This window comes from Hyla sarda, chromosome 7 (assembly GCF_029499605.1).
Source record: "Hyla sarda isolate aHylSar1 chromosome 7, aHylSar1.hap1, whole genome shotgun sequence".
Classification (NCBI taxonomy): domain Eukaryota; kingdom Metazoa; phylum Chordata; class Amphibia; order Anura; family Hylidae; genus Hyla; species Hyla sarda.
In genome coordinates this window covers 75,036,093-75,055,625 of record NC_079195.1, presented here as the reverse complement: position 1 = coordinate 75,055,625, position 19,533 = coordinate 75,036,093, and the positions used below count along the sequence as shown (strand labels likewise).

At 44.0% G+C, this 19,533-nt stretch overlaps 1 protein-coding gene across 8 annotated transcripts in view; it reads left to right on the top strand.

Moving 5' to 3' along the window:
- CALHM2 (calcium homeostasis modulator family member 2) overlaps positions 1-16,223 on the top strand; it is a 76,908-nt gene extending 60,685 nt beyond the window's left edge. For 7 of the 8 annotated variants that reach the window (XM_056529679.1, XM_056529677.1, XM_056529680.1 and 4 more), the window contains one exon: positions 14,261-15,263. In XM_056529679.1, the coding sequence (XP_056385654.1) occupies positions 14,261-14,677 (417 nt within the window). In that variant the 3' untranslated portion in view covers positions 14,678-15,263. Of the gene's footprint in view, positions 1-14,260; positions 15,264-16,140 lie in introns of those variants that run through there. The other variant, XR_008846164.1, reaches the window with a different exon arrangement.
- Positions 16,224-19,533: the final 3,310 nt, after the last annotated feature.

Here is a 19,533-nt window from a genome sequence, read left to right as displayed (position 1 = left end):
AGTCCGTCTTGTTATTCAGACCATGCGGATATGTGCAATTCAACAAATAGATCCACATAATCTCTCTATTGTGAAGAATGCGTATAAGATCACCTCCTCTTTTACTTCTTTTGATTTTTTCAATGCCATAAAAGCGCATATGTCTGACGATATGTCTGAATTATGTTTAAGAAAAAAATGTTTTGAGACATTAGACATGCTAGGTACCAAAGGACCTGCAGCATGCCTGATATGCTCCTGCATTCTCTTTTTTTAAGGTGCGTTTAGTGCTACCTACACAATCCATTTTGCAAGTAGTGCAGGTGACTCTATATATTATGAAGGTACTATCACAGTTAATAAACTCGCGAATCATATGGATTTTACCATCTATTGTACCTTCTATTTTATTGCCCTTTGTTGCATAGGGGCACACCACACACCTTGCGCTACCGCACTTATGAAAGCCTTTAATTGTCAGCCAGGTTGACTGCTCCTCCTCTACACAAACCATACTAGGAACAAGCAGGCTTGATAGAGTTGGAGCACGTCGGGTGGAAAACCGGAGCCCTGGTTTGATAATTTCTCCTACTACTGGATCTGCTGCCAGTAGAGGTAGATGTCTGTTCACAATCCTTTTGATTTCATTAAATTCCATACTATAAGTGGTGACAAAAGTCACTTGATCATAAGTACTGGAATATTTCCTACCTGTTAAAAGGCTGTTGCGGTCCATATGATCGACCCAAGCCCGGGCTTTATTCAGGAGCCAAGGGGGATATCCACGCGCTGTCAAGCGGGTGCAAACCCTTTCGGCTTCCCTCTGATACACTTGTGATGAGGAACTGTTCCGTTTCATACGGATCAATTCACCAACTGGTATGGCAGAAATAGTATGCTTAGCATGGCAAGAATCAGCTCTTAAGATAGTATTGCCCGTAATATCCTTACGGTAGGGTTCTATTTCTACTTTTCTTGTTATGGAGTTACCCCGCAACAACAGATCCAAGAAGGGAACCTCCTGTTTGCTGTATGTGTATGTAAATTTCAAATTACAATGATTGTCATTCATGTATTGTATGAATGCAAATGCCTCCTTTGGATCGGATTTCCAAACCATAATCACGTCGTCCACATACCTCCCGTACCATGAGAGGCATGTGGAAAACCGATTCTGATCACAAAAAATGAAGTGCTCATCCCACCAAAAAACATAAAGATTGGCTAACTCAGGTGAAGATTTAGCCCCCATTGAGGCACCCGTGCGCTGTAAATAAAAATCCTTGCCAAACAAAAAATAATTGTGCTTCAAAACATAATCCACCACCTCTATAATAAATTGCATTAAATCAAAAGAATAATCTGAAAAACGATCCTAGATTTCCAAAATGGCAACCAGAGCCAAATTTTGGGGGATACATGAATAGAGCGACTCAATGTCGCAGGTGATCCACGACAGAGAGTCGCTCCATGTGAATCCATCCATAATACCTAGAAGATGTTTCGTATCTTTGATGTAGCTTGGACAGAGGTTTACGTAAACCTCTGCCCAAGCTACATCAAAGATACGAAACATCTTGTGCAATTTTTCTACTTTTGTATATGTCCGTGTCTTTCTGCCACCATGAAGGTTTTTAACGAGGATTCGTGAATAAAGTTTTGAAGATTTCATTTAGCCGTGCTGGCCTTTTTCTACTTTTTTCTACTTTGGTTGGAGGTAGCCGTGCACGCCCCAGGTGAGCTGAAACTCCTTTTCTCTTTTATAGGTTTGTAAATTACTTGTATTTAAAAATCTTAACCCTTCCAGTACTCATCATGCTGCTGTATGCTCCACAGGAAGTTATTTTCTGTCTGACCACAGTGCTCTCTGCTGACACCTCTGTCTGTCTCGGGAACTGTCAAGAGCAGGAGAGGTTTGCTATGGGGGTTTGCGCCTACTCTGGACAGTTCCTGAGACAGACAGAGGTGTCAGCAGAGAGCACTGTGGTCGAACAAAAGAAATTCAAAAAGAAAAGAACTTCCTGTGGAGCATACAGCAGGTGATGAGTACTGGAAGGGTTAAGAATTTTTAATAGAAGTAATTTACAAATCCGTTTAACTTTCTGGCACCAGTTGAAAATAGTTTTTCACCGGAGTACTTCTTTAAACTATGACTAACATAAACAGCCATGTTGCCCAGTATGTGCATGCAGTAGGCAGGGTTCCCATTACGTTTTTCCCCATACGGGAGCGCATACGGCAGGGGAGAGCTAAAAACTTGCGCTCCCGTATGCCTTTCTATGCGCTCCCGTATGTAATTCATTTCACGGTTTTAGTTCCGGTTGTAAAAGCGCATATGGGGCAAAAATGAGCCGACTGGACCAAACGTTTCACTGCGGTCGGCTCATTGAAATTTCGTGCCATATGCACTCCCGTATGGGGGAAAACGTAATGGGATCCCAGCCTTACATGGCCAGCTATCCAGCTGTTTCCCCGAAAATACACCCTAGCTGGATTATCGGGGTGGGCTGCAATATAAGCCCTACCCCGAAAATAAGACCTAGGGCCAGGGGTACTCGACTAACGGACCACGGCCGCCAGTAATGCGATGTGGACCCCCCCCCCCCCCCCCCACCTTTGGCTGGTCCCTTGGCAAGTTAAATGAGCCGGGGCAGGGACGCTTTCGCTTTAAAACGTCTGCGCATATGCACGCCCGACATCACGGACGTGTCCCTGCCCCGCCTGCTACCGGTAAGCAGCAGAAGGAAATCCCGCCGCCGCCGAGAGCTGCAGCTTCAGTTGCGGATGCTATGAAGGTGGGGAAGTGCTGGTTTATTATGGCAGAGGGGTGGGGGGCACTGTAGGAGTGTGGAGGATGATGGGGGAAGGGGAGGATGGGGAGCTGTAGCAGTGTGGAGGATGGGGGGGGGCTGCAGGAGTGTGGAGGATGAAGGGCTGTATAGCAGTGTGGAGGATGGGGGCTGTGGGAGGATGGGGGGTTGTTGCAGTTTGTAAGATGGGGGGTGCGGCATCCTCCACACTGCTAAAGCCCCCCATCCCCCCACAGCCCCCCATCCTCCACACTCCTGCAGCCCCCCATAAATAAATAAGCCCTACCCTGAAAATAAGCCCTAGTGTGTTTTTTGTGACTAAAATTAATATACGACCCGGTCGTATTTTCGGAGAAACACGGTACCTGTTTCTATGATGCATGCCTCATAGATAAATTGTTTCTGAGCTGTTTGCTTCATTGGATGTGCTCCACAAGTTTATGAAAGGGATTTTTTCCAAATATTCCAAACTAGTAAATTACTGCCCTTGGGCTCTGCCAGGTGTGACCCATCTTAAATGCCAACTACATACTCAGGTCCTGGTTCCAGGATTAAATGCTGTTCTATTTCTGTCTACCCTATGATATGTTCCTCAGCATGCATACACGAAGGTATAGATTATCTTGCATAGTACAGTGCAGATATATTTGTCTGTTGTATGAATGATTATAAACACAAGTTCTGCATGTGCGACAATTCAACATCTGAACATCTAAAAACATCTCTCCATGCATGTGGTGGGCACCTGATATGCCACCTCTTGATGAAATTCCACAGCATGCTAAAAATTTCGGCATTGAGCCATCAGTGAAATGAATAGTCATTTAATATAAATGCATGATGAAATTCTTATTTTTTTTTTTACTGTTTATTTATAAGATTTTTTTTTTATAACAATAAACAAAAATACAAACAATACACTTCAAGGAAATGCATGTATACAAAGCAGTACAAACAATACGAACAATGAAAAAAATAAAATGAGAGAAAGGAAAAATAAAATAAAAAGAGAGAAGAAGTAGGGAAAAGAGAAAGATAAATGTAGAGAAAACAGCGAGAGATAAAAATGGAAAAATGATGAGTCTCGACAATAATTAGCATGTTTTGGCTAGGCATTGAAGTATTAAACTCGCAACATATTGCCGCCTAGATAAGACAAAAATCATAACTTTTGAACATATAAGTTGCCCTGCATCCTCTCTTTGTGTAATTCCAGCATCATATATTGCAACAGAGATTTGGCAACGTAGGAATCTATGGATTCAAGGTAAAGCGGCCATGTTACGATTATAATAAAGACACCATTTTCATAGAAAAAAGTGGAAGAAGGAATAGGAAAGAGAAAAGGGGAATAGAAGTAGCAAGGTCCGCACGGCCCTCTCCACAGTCCTCGGCCCAGAGTCAAAACAAAAAAATAAAAATAAATAAATAAAAATTCAATGTAAAGAAAGGCAATGCACAATGAACAAGTCATTTGTCCATTCACTAGTGCTAGTACTCTCTAGGTCATGCAGATTGTTTACATGTCTTTCTTATGTATTTGGCTCACAAATCCCTCTGTTCTGCTACTCACTCATTCTGACATTCACTGCTCAGGAAGGGGCGTGTCCGAGGCAGGCCCTCACTCACCATACATTCACTTCGTCCCCGAGTCTGTTTGCTGAGTCTATTCATTCAATCACTGCAGGCTGCTCTGTAACCTACTCCTCCCTGTTTTCATGCGGCAGTCTGATAGGACAGAAGTGAGCACAGATAAGTGCTAGTCCCACTTTCTGGACTTTGTCCCTGCCTGTGCTTCAGCTGGGACAAAGATGATGCTGCAGCCATACATGATAAAAAGAGAGACTTTTTTTTATGAAGTATATTGTGATATCCCAGTATGGGATATAGTCCTGTACAGTGCTTAGACCCTGTCAGGTTAAGTCCCTCTGTGTCCTAGGGGCCCTCATGCAGTGTCTCCCCCATGGTAATATGTATTATGTATAGTGTTATGTATAAAGGACCTTTTAAGGAACTTTGAGTTAGTCACATGATAATGTGTTCACATGATGTTTGTTAACCAGAGAGCACCAGTTAACCAGGTGACCTGCAGATTGACATATGGGCTTCTGGCTCAGCCTCTCTTTATAAGAGGGGGAGCCATTACAATCTCTCTCTTCTACCACACTTCCTATGTGGCACACCACAATATTACAAAGGTTAGTGTTTTTCCAAGATGTACAACGTATAAAAGGTTTTTAAATCTTGCAATGCCCATTTAAAGACGTAGCAAACTTCCACTACTATAATAAACTTCCACTACTATAATAAAATACTAAAACATTAAATATAAAAATAAAATAATTTCAGATACAGGAAAACGAGGACAGAAAATCAATAATGCAAAAAAATGAAATCAGGGTAGTCATTTAAGCCCTTTGGGACAATGCCAATATCTTTTGCATGCTGTGAATTCTGACCACTTGTTTGATGTCACTATACTGGCAAATGGCTTTTATTTATGTCAAGAAGTAAAGAAACAGATATCAGGCTTGTTAATGGCAAATGGCTTAAAAATGACCTAAAGAGCAACCAGCTGAGTCAGAAGGAACACACTGCAGAGCATATTTATGCCCTTAAAACTTTTGGGGAATTCATATCTGATAGCAATGTTTGTCTAGCTTAAAGGGGTACTGTGCCCCTAAACATCTTATGGATATGTTCACACTGAGGAATTGGGGCGGAAATCAAGCAGAAATTTTCTGCCTCAAAATATTGTTACTTTTCCACAAGAACTCACAGAGATTTTGCGCGGAATTTCGCGCGGAATTGGCATGGAATTCGAGTGGAATTCCACATGCGGAATTGAAAATTTCAAGCGGAGGAGAAGAGTATAATATATAGATATTATCCTCTTTTTTTTTTCATGCGGAAATTCCGTGCGAATTCCTCGCCATTTCCAATTTCGCGTGGAAATGATTCTGACTGAAAAAAAAACTCTATGGGAGTAAGAGGCTGATTCCGCCTGAAAGAAAGAACATGTTCTTTCTTCAAGCGGAACAGACTTCCTCGTCAGAATTCTGCTTGAGGAAATTCCTCAGTGTGAACTGAGGGGCAGAAATTCTGCACAGCTCTATGGGGATTTTCACTGCTGAATGAATTGGAGAGGAAAAAGCGAGCAGAATTACTCATGGAAATTCCTCTCCAATTCCTCAGTGGGAACATACCCTATCCCTATCCAAAGGTCCCGCCGGTGCAGTGATGGAGACTCGTGACGTCAGGGTCACTCCCCGCTTGTGATGTCACAGGAGGCCTGGCGCCTTATGAACTGTTTTAGGGACGCAGTGTGGCTTGCCAGGAACCGCCTCGTGATCAACAGGGAGAACATGTCCGTCCGGGACTGCCGCAGGTTCATCAAGAGCCTGCTTAGAGACTATTCCATCTTGGACAGCCCGGCCGTCGATGAGGAAGAAGAGGAGTGAAGACCCCTCTCCTTCTCCCATGTCTCCTTGAAGATATAGCCCAGCAGTTTGACCCTGTGATCCGCCCCCTCCCCACCCCCACATAATCGCCCATACCCCCCACAGCCCACGCCCCTACCCCGATCACAGATTGTATTGTTTTGTTGTTCGATATCTTGTGCTTTTCTATTACAGGATTGAGTGGAGTGTTAGAGTAGCATGATGTGCGATGTATAGCTTAGGGAACCTTTGCTGTGTATTGTACTGTCATGCTTTGTGTGATTGTAATTTATTGTATGACTTGTAATGACTGAACGGACAATAAAGCTCTTTCAATAAACCACTAGAACTCAACAAGTAGTATGATACTATATAACCATTTTACCTCTGCATAATGTACTCTTCCTCTACATGTGTCTTACATTTATTTTCAGGGGAACCCTCTGGCCAGTAGAGTACCCCGTACACGAGGACAGAAAAATGTTAGACAGATATATATACATTGGACATTTGTGGACTGGGACTACAAGTAATGTTACAGACCTAACTTAAGTGTTTACATATGAACTTACTGTGTGGTACATAACCTTGTACACTATATTGTGAGCAGATCTTTGTACCTTGCAGGAATTTGTCCTTGTGTTGACCTTTGGGACCTGCGCAACACTACTTCTGGAAAGTCTGGAACGCCTTCGTCTTCGGGAGCTCTTGGAACCTCTGGAATGGCAGCTGGCTTTTCCTCAGCAAACTCGGGAGCTGGTATTAGTCCAGGACTAGTTGGATTCTGAGTCACTGGCAGCAGTGGTGGAGAGACTGGTGACAGGGTCGGCACTCTAGAGACGGGGGTATAAGCTGGAGCCAACGGTGACAAGACTGGGACTGGTATGGAGATTAGTGTCGGTTGGACCTGCCCCGGGTTTTGTGAGACACAGAAGATCGCAAGCTGTCTCGGAGAAAACATGGGGAAATCCATAGATGGATCCCTTCCTCTGGGACATACTCTCTCGCAGGTCTGACGGATGGAGAAGATGGGTCTGGGAGCACTGGCAGATCTTTTTAAACACAACTTGATCCGGTTTCGGTGAACAACTTGCGGCTCTTAACCATGCCTTTGTACTTCATACACATCGGAATCTGGATAGGGTATGGCTGTCACTGTGTACGGTTCTGTCTCCCAGGCAGAGTCTAACTTATGGGTTCTAGGAAACTTCAGCAGCCACACTTTGTCGCCCAATTGAAGTGCTTTGGCAGAGGCATGACGATTATAGTCCTGTCGTTGTCTTTGCTGAGCCCCGCATATCTTCTTGCTGACAATTTCTTTGGCTTCTTGGATTCTTCTCTGGTGGTCAGAGACCCACACCAGGGAGACTTGCGGAGACTTGTTGAATGGGACTTGAAGCCCAAATGTTTGGTCTTTAGGCAGCTGTCCATGTTGCCCCATCATCAAGTAGAAAGGGGTGTACCCCGTAGAACAGTGGACTGTGTTATTATAGATCTCCAATAGTTCGGGCAGCAGTCAGGGCCACTCTTCTTGTCTTGACACGGAGGCTGCAACATGTGGATAAAGACTTGATTGATACACTCACAGAGTCCGTTCCCCTGGGCGTGATAAGCAGTAATCCGGAATTTCTTGCAGGCATGGAATTGACACAGCTTTCGGAGGAGTTGGGCCTCGAAGGCCATTCCACGGTCCATTAGGACAGACTCCAGACTACTCCAAGGGTCTGCACACAATTGCAGTAGAACATCTGGACTGCTGTCTTGGCTGTGAAATCTTTGACTGGGACAATGACAAACCATTAAGAGTAGTGATCCACCATGGTGAGAGCATAGGTGTACCCAGACCGGGTAGGAGACAACTTGACATGGTCTAGAGTGACCAACTGGTTAGGCCTTTCACTCTGGATGGAATAGAGGGGTGCTCTTGCATCCTTGAGCACGTTCTTTTTGATGTTACAGACAACACATTCACTGCACCATTTTTTCAATGTCACTCCGCATTCCGATCCAATAGAATCTTCGCCTGACAGTAGCTTCAGTCTTGTGGACTCCAAAGTGTCCCAACTGATCATGGTATGCATACCCTCGCCGCATCTCTTCGGGGAACCAGAATCTGATGAAGTCAATCACCAGAGACTGGATCCAAAGAATTTCAGTACAACAGTCCTTTGTGCACAAACAGTCGCTTCCTCTGTCACCACAGATGTTTCATCTCTTAGTCACACTGGGCCCGGCGTAGACAGGTTGGTACCTTTTTCGCCAGAAGGTAGTCCTGAAGAGTGTTCCAGGTGTATAGGTCTTCTTTAACCTTTTTGGACCTGGGTTCACCGTCCATGAGGGCAGTCACAACATTCTGTTTCACGAACCATTGGTAGAATGGGGGCATCTACACGTGTTCGCACACGTCCTCAATAGAGGGTTCTTCGCCGGGGGTCATCCTAGACAGTACGTTGGCATTGACATTCGACTTGCCGCTTCTGTACTTGATGGGGAAACTGTAATTGGCTAATCTTGAAGCGCAACGCTGCTCAATAGCACCCAACTTAGCAGTGTTCAGGTGGGCCAACAGGTTATTATCCGTATAGACAGTAAATGGCATGGCGGCCAAATAGTCTTTGAAATTTTTGGTCACGGCCCACACCAGGGCGAGAAGTTCCAACTTGAATGAGCTGTAATTTGCATAGTTCTTCTCTGCTTCTCGCAGGTTACTACTGGCATAGGCAATTATTCGCTCTTGCCCTTCCGGGACAAGACAGCTCCCAGACCTTCAAAACTGGCATCAGTATACAGCCGGAATGGCTTACTGTAGTCTGGATACGCCAAGATGGGTGGTTCTGTCAGCAGACTTTTGTGAGCTTGGAACGCCGTCTATTGCTCTTCGGCCCATTCAACAGGTAGTCTTCCATAGTTCTCCTTTCGCCGTACCCCGTAAAAGAGCTGTGAGGGGTTCTGCAATCTGGGTGAAGTGGGGATTGAAATGGCGGTAGTAGCCAGCAAACCCCAAGAAGCTCCTGACTTCTTTCACCGTCCGTGGGGTTGTACAGTTCTTGACAACTTCCACCTTTTCAGGATTAGGCTCGACTCCGTCTGCGCTGACAACATTACCCAAGTAGTGGACCTGTGATTTGAGCAAGTTACACTTTGATGGTTTGATCTTCAGCCCATGCTTGATCAGGACTTGGAAGACGTCTGACAGGTGGCTAAGGTGTTCCTGGTAGGACTTGGAATACACAATGACATCGTCCAGGTACAATAGGACACTTTGAAAATTCAGATTTCACTTTCCATTAGACACTGGAACGTAGCAGGGGCATTGCACAGCCCAAACAGCATACTTTTAAACTCTAACAGTCCCATGGATGTCACGAAGGTGGTCTTCTCCCAATCCTCCACAGCCATGGACACTTGCCAATATCCACTGGTTAAGTCCAGGGTGGAGAAGTAAGCATCCGACCCGATGGCAGTGAGTGACTCCTCTATCCTTGGCAATGGATATGCGTTCTTATGTGTGAAATTGTTCAATTTTCTGTAGTCGACACAAGCGGATGGTTCCATCCTTTTTCTTGACTAGGACAAGTGGTGCCGTCCACGGGCTCTGACTTTCCTGGATTACTTCTGCCTCTTTCATGTCAGCCAGCATCTTCTTGACAGCATGATAAATGCCGGGCGCAACCAGATGGTGGCTTTCCTTGATAGGTGGGCTGTCACCTGTGAGGATTCAGTGCTAAATCATTGAAGTCTGCCCGAAGTCTGTGGGCTGCTTGCTGAAAGCCTCATGGTACCTCTTGGCAACATTTGATAATTCCATTGACTTGGTCCCTTGGGGTAGTGTCATCTCCAGTCTGGAGTTGCGTCCATGAGGGCTCTGGAAGGCTCACACTGGATCCTTCGGCCACTTGAGCTGCACGATGTGAAGCCACCAGACATTCTGTCACAATGTCTTTCCACTCTAGGAGGTACAGCTTGGCTACAGGAGTAGCCAAGATAGTAGCATAATCAGACAGGTTTACTAACCGCATCGGGACTCTCTCATTGGTGACAGTGAAAAGGCTTCTCACTGCTCGAACAAGAGGATGATCTTCCAATTGCATAGATTCCAGCAGGGCTTGATAGTACCTATTCTTGACTTTGGGACATACACAACACCAGATAATCATCTCCGTGTTTGGTTGGAAGGTCACTGACCTGATGTCTTGAAATCGTACTCTGCAAATTTCACCTTGCTTGTTGGCAAACTTCTGCTCCGCCTGTAGAATTTTTAAGTGGTACTGTGCAGCCCGCTGGCCTGAAGGGGACATATGGGGAAGAGAGGCATGTAAGGCATCTAACACTTCAGTGAAACTATTCTTCATAATGTTCATCCCCAATATAAACTCAGCAGACCCCTTATCTGTCACATTAGTTACAATCACTCCCTGCCCGCTAAGTACATGCTCTCCCAACTGAATAGTTGGCTCCAAGTATCCATGCCTCGGCACTGGTTGACCATTACCCACAACTACTTGGAGGTTAACATCATCAGGCTCACACAATAAACTAGCCTCCTAATGCTGATAGAAAACACTTTTAGATATAGTAGACACTTGTGACCCTGTATCTATCAATGCCTCCAATGGAACACCTTCTACAATAACTTTTACATAAGGGCGCATAAAGTGAGAGTGAGAGTCCTGACTTTCGGGGATTGGACCTGATGACTGTTTTCCTGAGGGCCAGTCCGCGTCCTCAGGGGAAATCCGTTTTAAATCCTACACTACATTTTCCAATGTCCTGATTTGTTACAGTAAGTGCAAAAGGGTTTTTGGGTCTCTCGGGGTCTATTGGATGGAGGATTGCAGTAATTGAAATTGTGTGGAGCAGGAGCAGGGGCAGGTTTTCTAGGCAGGGGTGGTTCACGGTCAGGTGGAGCGGCCCGGGTGGCAAGCTCCTTCACAGCCTTAGTCAGTTGTTCAATGTCCTGCCTAACCCTCTATAAATCTGAGGCTGCAGTGACTGGCAAAGTAGAGGACATTAGGGTGGGGGCTGGTGACGGAGGTGGTATAGATCTGGCTACTGCCCCTAGTGGCTCTGGACAGGTGTAAGGTGCGCACAAGCTTCCTCTAACTCAGTCCCGGACTCAATCACTTGGATAGCCAGTCTTTTTGAAAGCGAAGTTGGAGTTTTGGACTGCTAACATTCCCAGCTGGGCTTTGTCCTACTTATTATGCCCCATCAATCAATCTGTCCATTAACTCCTTATCGCCCTAGTTATACCATCTAGTTTTTGGACAGTCTCTATGGCATTCTGTAGGGCTACGGCATATGCTGTCAAGGTCTCACCTGGCTTTTGTCGCCTTTCATACAGCCGGAAATGTACCTCTGATGAAGAATGTGACTCAAATACCTTGTACAGTCCTTCAAAGATCTGCTCTACAGTCGCCTTCTCGGAGGCTGGCCAGGTGCGGATTTCCTCTAACGCTGGTCCCTGGAGTTGTCCTGTGAGCAATTGCACCTGGTGATTAGGAGGGAAAGAGTGAAAGACAAACAAACTCTGGATTCTCTCTTTGAAATCCCTCAGGGTGAAGGGGTCTCCATTGTAGGTAGGGAGGACAGGGTTCCCCATGAATACCAGTGCAGACGCTGGAACACCAGGACTGTTGATACTGACTGCAGGTGGAGCTGGCAAGATCCTGGCTTTTGGGGTAGGGGATGACCTTGCTGCTGGAGATGAATGGACAAAAAGAGTTTTAAAAGAATGCAGAGGTGGATTTAAATGCCATTTCCAAATATTGATTTATATTACCAGTAGTGTATCTGTTGCTCATGAGTGTGTGCATATCTACGTTGACATGGGTTACAATTTCAAATCTGCTTATTCTGGGCAAAACATCACCTTTTTCAGGACTTATGCTTATGTGATGCTTTTTTGCCATAATAGCAGACCCAGACCAATCTTACTAGTATATGGAATACTTACATACGGTAGGTCAGGTTGTAAATAATCTCTGGTTCAGTCCTGTTCAATACCAACCCATATGTGAAGCCTGCTCTACTCCATGATTGCATGTGCGGGCACTTTTTTGAAAAGAATAGAACAAGAGCACAGCTGATTCCTATTGATAAAAGTGCGATCAGATGTAAAAAGATGGAGGGATTGACCAGCATATGTCTTTCATCAGCAGTACTTTGTGCCTGCAGTGATACAGGGCCATTAAATGAGGATACTGCTGAAGTTTAAAACATGTGTAACCAGCCTCCCCTACATGTTTCGTGACATCATATGCCTCAGACACCCCTGATGACGTGACTGATGTCACGAAACATGTAGGGGAGGCAGGTTACATATGTTTTAAACTACAGCAGTATCCTCATTTAATGGCCCTGTAGCACTGCAGGCACAGGGATTTATACAGTCCTCCGGTTGGAGGCCTATTTATGATTAAAAGTATGTGGAAACAACTGCTGGGCTTTTAAATCATTGGGGTTTTTTTTCCCTCACAAGGTTGATAAAAATTTTTTTTTAAAGCAAATCAAAGTTTTATAAGGGAGGGTGCACTATAAAAGGGGTCTTGAATTAAACTCATGTAATAGAGATTGATGTAGGAGTTGCACATTGAGCTGTCATAATCTTACAGCTGTTGTGTGTTCCCCTGGCCTAGCAGAAATGATCCGCCTTTACAGAGAGCGAGAGAGAGAGAGATCGAATAAGATGCATTCAGTAACAGTCTAGCTCCATGTTGTTTGCAGTGGGTAAAAGCACCAAGCCACCAGTTAAGTTTCTTAAAGGGGTACTCCGCTGCTCAGCGTTTGGAACAAAATGAGCTGGTGCCGGGAGCTTGTGATGTCATAACCCCGCCCCCTCAATGCAAGACTATGGGAGGGGGCGTGACAGATTTCACACCCCCTCCCATAGACTTGCATTAAGGGGGTGGAGCATGACATCATGAGGGGGAGGGGCTATGACATCACAAGCGCCCGGATCTAGCATTCGGAACAGTTTGTTCCAAACTCTGAGAAGCTGAGTATCCCTTTAAGCACCAAGCACCATGAAAACTAGTCTGTGTTCCGCTCTGACTATGGACTTTTGCGTAGCATACTTGGTGACAATTATGAAATCCCCTTTTAATTAGTAAGATTTGTGTCCAGTTGTAATGCTAAGATCGGAGCCGTCATATGGTGAAAAGAAAATACACCACTGTTTGGAAATTTTTTGGAAAATATACCACTTTGTATGGTTTCTCCTTTGCAACTTTCTCTGCAACTTTTTTAACCTATTGCGAAAATTTGTGCGATCGAGCACTGGCATTCGATGCAGTGGATTTTCTTTCCACTGTTTAAGACTCACGAGCTGAGTGTGGATCCAGGCGCAAGCTTAGGGGGAGGTGAGCTCTACTCTATATGGTTTCTCCTTTGCAACTTTTACTGCAATTTTTTTTAATACGACAATTTGTGCAAATTTTTACTAATGCTGTACACAACCAGTTTTGTAAGCCAGGTCAGGGCTGGTATAGGCTGGCAAGTCACACATGATAAATTCATGACCACTGTAGAAAAATAACTTTATTTTGACATACCTACACAATCATATGAAAATGATCTGCTTCAAAAGTTACCAACAAAGTAACTGTAACAAATTTAGAGACTAATTCAGAGCAAAAATATAGTGTACATACAATGATAAATTCCCCCAATGTCCATATGTCCTAATGGTGGTACATGCAGTAATGAGATGACTTTACCGCCTTTATAGGTTTTTTTTGCCAAATGTTAGAGACTTGGTCTTAGTTCACACCGTGTAGATTTTCTGCAACAGATCTGCAACTAATTTTAAATTCTTGTATTTGTTTTCATGCAGAAACACTGCACATTTTCTGCAGTAAATGCACAATGTGCAAACTTACCCTTAGTAAAGATAACTTGAGCTCTATAGAAACATAATACTGTACTGTACTGTTCTTTATTCTCAAGCAAACTCGAGGTGGTGATGGAAGACAAACAAATGACGTTTTGTTAACAGGCTGAACTCACATGTTATTTTCTATCTCCTTTTAGTTTCTCGGCTGGATTATGATTGGTGTCGTTGCTTCAACTATATTCCTTCTAAAGTGCTTGCACCATTGCTGTTCTCCTTTGAGTTACCACCAGGAAGCATACTGGAGCCAATACCGTGTCAATGAGAAGGATCTCTTCAACCGCACCGCCGAAGTCCATGCAAAGGTCCTAGCGGCCAGTAATGTCAAGCAGTTCTTTGGTTTTGTGGATTTGACTAAAGAAGAACAGGAAATGGTCACAGCATATCCAGTGGATGAAGCCCAGCCAAGTCCTCAGTGGAATGAAATAACAGGGCTATATCTGTATCGGGAAAATAAAGGCTTCCCCCTGTACAGTCGTCTCCACAAATGGGCTAAAAAGGTCATTGGAAATGGCACAGATGCTGGAGACAGAGAAATGGCACTGCTGGCGGTGTGAAATAGTGATCATATATCATGGATTAAAAGGGGAGTCCAATGACCCATGACTGGCTTAGTAATTAAATTGAGACATTAGAAAGTCTATACAGAATTACTATTAGTTGGAACTAAAAGGTACTAAAACTAAAATAACTAGCACCTTCTTAAAAATCAAACTACAGAAGGTCCATACAAAGTCCTATCTTTTTTTTTTTTTTATTGTGTCCAATACTTTGCCTTTCCCAAATATCATATCTTGCACAGGGATTCAGTTTTACGCACAAGGTAGTATATGTTACCACTGACCATGATTCAGGGAAGATATCAGATGGAATTTGTTATAGATAAAGTGTCTGTCTCTGTTAAAAAACCCAAATAGACATGTTGGCCGTGTTAGGTGGTTGAATTTGGGAGCTGATCAGCCACTACGTAGGGCTCTCTATTTAAAGGACTTTTAGAAAGCAATGAACAATGATTATTATTATATATATTTTTTTCAAATCAACTGGTGCCAGAAAGTTAAACAGATTTGCAAATTGCTTCTATTAAAAAATCTTACGTCTTCCAGTACTTATCAGCTGTTGTATACTACAGAGGAAGTTGTGTTGTTCATTTCTGTCTGACCACAGTGCTCTCTGCTGACACCTCTGCCCATGTCAGGAACTTTCCAGAGCCTGAGCAAATGCCCATAGCAAAGCTCTCCAGCTCCAGACAGTTCCTGACATGGACAGAGGTGTCAGCAGAGAGCACTGTGGTCAGACTGGAAAGAACTACACCACTTCCTCTAAAGCATACAGCAGCTAAAAAGTACTGAAAGACTTAAAGGGGTACTGCAGCCAAGTTACCCTGTGGATAGGGGATAAGTTACTTTTGGCTGCAGTACCCCTTTAAGATTATTAAATAGAAGTAGTTTACAGATCTGTATAATTTTCACCAGTCGATTTGGGGGGTGGGGGGGGAATAAATCACAGATGTACCTCTTTAAAATTTAGTTGGATATATGTAGATCAGTTCCACAGTACAGTGCTTCCCAACAAGGGTTTCTCCAGCTGGGAGTTGTAGTTTTGCAACAGCTGGAGGCACCCTGGTTGGGAAATACTGCCATAGTAGCTCCCACATCATAGCAGCTGATTGTGTATGTGCATCTCCATGTAGTCCAAAAATTCGAAAGGACCCTCTAAGAGAACCCCTTTTCTCTAAAGGAGCACTTTGTGGTAAACCGTATGCACTAGTACAGGGTCTGATTGGGTGATACATGATTCAGAGATCCAAAGAAACCAAACAAAGAATTTTCAGGGTTAACTTACATTTATGTCTAGTATAAGGCCTATTGGTTTTTCCTTATACCGTTGCATTATGAGATGTAACATATTTCACATTTTTGAAAAGCAATAAGTAAAGCAGTTCTTTATTTTATTGCATTTTTTTACAATTGCTGCTGACCTGGGACCTTGACCAATGTTGTGAATCTTGATTTTACAGATGGCTTTACAACTGGGACTGGCATTCAGAAACAGCCTCCATGGTACATAGGTTGTCTCATCAGTGAATGTGGACTGAAATTCTTTCTGCACATTGTCCTCATATGATATATATTGTAAAGTATTTCTATCTTTTTAATACATACATTTATGTATAAGACTCAGGAAGTGTATTTTGGTGTTTTGTATGTTTTATAATTAAATATTGCATATTTGAAAATTAAGCTGTTGTAGTTTCTTTAAATGGGCACTGTTAGGTATAAAAACTTACTATATGTTGTACATCTTGGCAAAAAACAATAATTCACATTGTTTTCACAAAGCTGCCATCGAAAATCACATTACTAGGGGTCCCCATACTTCCTGGGACACTGATGAGTCCCAATGCAGCATGAGGGTGTCCAAGAGTCATGGACACAAGATGGCTGATTGACATGGCTGCAGGAGGAACACAGCTTGCAGCAACACTGTGCCTCCAGCTGTTGCAAAACTACAATTCCAAGTATGCCTGGACAGTCAAAGGATGTCTGGGGGTGTTGGGGATTGTTGTCTTGCAAAACCTGTAGGCACACAGCTGAAGGCCACACTGCTGTGAAGAGTTATCCAAACACTGTACCTCCAACTATTCCAAAACAAAGTCCCAGCATTACAGGGCTGCCTAAGGATGACACATGAATGACATTGGAAGATTTAAGTTATACACTCACCATATTGTGTTTGGTGGTAGATACAGGCAATCTCCAATAATCATTGGGGGAATTTATCAAGGGATTTACACAGTATTTTTGGTTTATATTTGTCGCAAAAAAGTCGCACGCGCAACTTTTAGTGGTATGCCGGGCTGAACGATTTCTCACAATCCAGCTGGTTTACACAAGATCGTTTTTCTACTTAGCTGTAGGCAGGGATTTACTAACTGTGACTTTTGTTTAAAAGTCGCACAAAAAGTTGCAAGCGGCCTAAAAAGTCGCAAATCTACACAAAAAAAAGTTGGCTTAGAGAAAGTCCCATAAAGTCCCGCCTGCATCTATCAACCACCGCCCGCATCTACCACCTGCCACCCACTGTTGTAAGACTACAACTCCCAGAATGCCCTTACAGTGAGGACATGCTGGGAGTTGTAGTCTTGCAGTAGCTAGCTGGCGGGAATTAAATGCGGCCGGGCAACGGGTGGTATATGGGGTGGGGGGCCGCATGGTGGGGGCATACTGTGGGCGGTGTGTGTATGCAGGGGGCAGCGGGTGATAGATGCGGGCGGTGGGGAGCGGAGTCGGCCGGGAACCATGAATATAATACTGCGGCATTGTCATTTCATATTCCCTGCCTGGAGCTGTAATTGGCCGAGGGGTCTCGGACAATCACAGCTTCAGGAGGGACATATGAAACTACAGTTCTGTAGTTTCATATTCATAGTAATCCACCGGGGAGCAGAGCGTTTGTGACTACATATCCCAGCATGCCCTTACAGTAAGGGCATGCTGGGAGTTGTAGTTGTGTGGTACGGGAAGGTGACAAGCGCTCCGCTCCCTGGTGGGCTACCATGAATATTAAACTTCGGCACTGGAGTTTCATTTTACCCTTCTGAAGCGGTGATTGGCCGAGACCTCTCGGCCAATCACAGCTCCAGGTGGGTAATATGAAATGACAATGCCGCAGTATTATATTCATGATTCCCGGTCGGCCGTCTCCGCTCCCCCACTGCCCGCATTATTAATAAAATGGTTAATGAGGGCTTGTGGGGGAGTGTTTTTTGGAATAAAAATGTTTTTAATGTGTGGTGGTGTTTTCTTAACAGGGTTAGTAGTGGAAGCAGTCTTTTTTTTTTTTCAGAAATTTTCATTAAAGTTTTTTTTATTTAAAACAAACAGCATACAAAAACAAAGAAAAAAAACAAACCCAGAAAACCCATCCCAACCGCACAAAAATAACATCCCCCAACCCCTGTGAACTTTCTTCACAGCAGAGAAAACAAAAACAATATTATGGAAAATAGTGCAGTGCAATACACTGAATCGTCCCACAAACGAGAGGCATATTCAAGGCTAAAAACATATTCAAAAACACTGTATGGGCTTCACAGAAGAGAAAATATAATATCAAGTAGCACAAGAGGAGGAGCAACAACAAGTGGCATAGGTAACCCAGACATAAAATAACAAGAAATTAGACAGCGGACTCTTAATGCTAAAGTCCCAACCTTTGTCAATCCCCAAGGAAAGCTGCTGTTATGCTCAGAGACTGTTGTATTATTGAAGCTTGCAGAAAACCTTCAGTTATTGCTGTTTCAGAAACTCTCCGGTTGTGGACAATCCATTCTTCTTATCTACCTTGCTATCGCTCTTGGGAAGGGTGGCGGTAGGAAAAGCGTTATTGAGGAACCCCCACCCTGGCATCACGAATAGCAAGGGTTAACAAGCACCCTTAAATTACTGCACAGCTACACTCCCCATACCCTACACCCCCCAGGCTATCACACAATCGGATATAGTGGGTCGGGAAGTCCACAACCAACGCTGTGCAATTAGTTTACGAGCTTGGTACAAAATCCTACTAATATCAATGTGCAAGCCACCATCCTCATCTGGCCCCTCCAGATATCCCAATACAGATGTCAGAGTGGGCAAACTTAACGCACAACTACACACCCGCCTAATCAATCGTCCCACGTCGTTCCAAAAATGTGCAAGATAAGTACAGTCCCACATCACATGAAGCAGGGGAGCATCGGGCAAGGAACAATGGGGATAGCCGGAATCTGTCCGCACCCCAATCCTATGCAAGAAGGCGGGAAAACTATACACCCGGTGTAGTAGAAATATTTGGGACACCCAGTGGGCCTCCGACACTGCAAGCCACGGGGTCATAGGCATAATCTGCTCCCACAGCTCATCTGATATAGGACCCACATCTGTCTCCCATTTATCCTTAATATTCAATGGCTAGGCCTCATGATAAGAGGACAGCAGTTTCCTATACAACACAGATATTACAGCTTTAGTAGAAATCTGAGTGAACAAATCATTCACCACCACAGACGAGCCGACAGTCAAATCAAAAGCTCGAGACTGCGCATCGAGGGTATGTAAAGATAAATGAATGAGTGAGGCAGAATGAATGCCACTCGCAATTGAGCAAATTACTTCAAAATTGGCCCATCATATAGCTGCGAAAGATACAAAACCCCATGGGTAACCCAAAGGGAAATATCAGGTAACAAGCACAATTCAGATAGACCAGGATTATGCCAAAGAGGAGAATATGTAACAAATACAGAGTAATGCATAAGGGTCTTAAATTTCATCCACACTTTACAGATAAGCACAAAAGTAGGAGGACGGTCTGGGGGGCGTGTCTGTCCAGCCATTTCCAGCAGATAAATAGGGGTCACTTTACC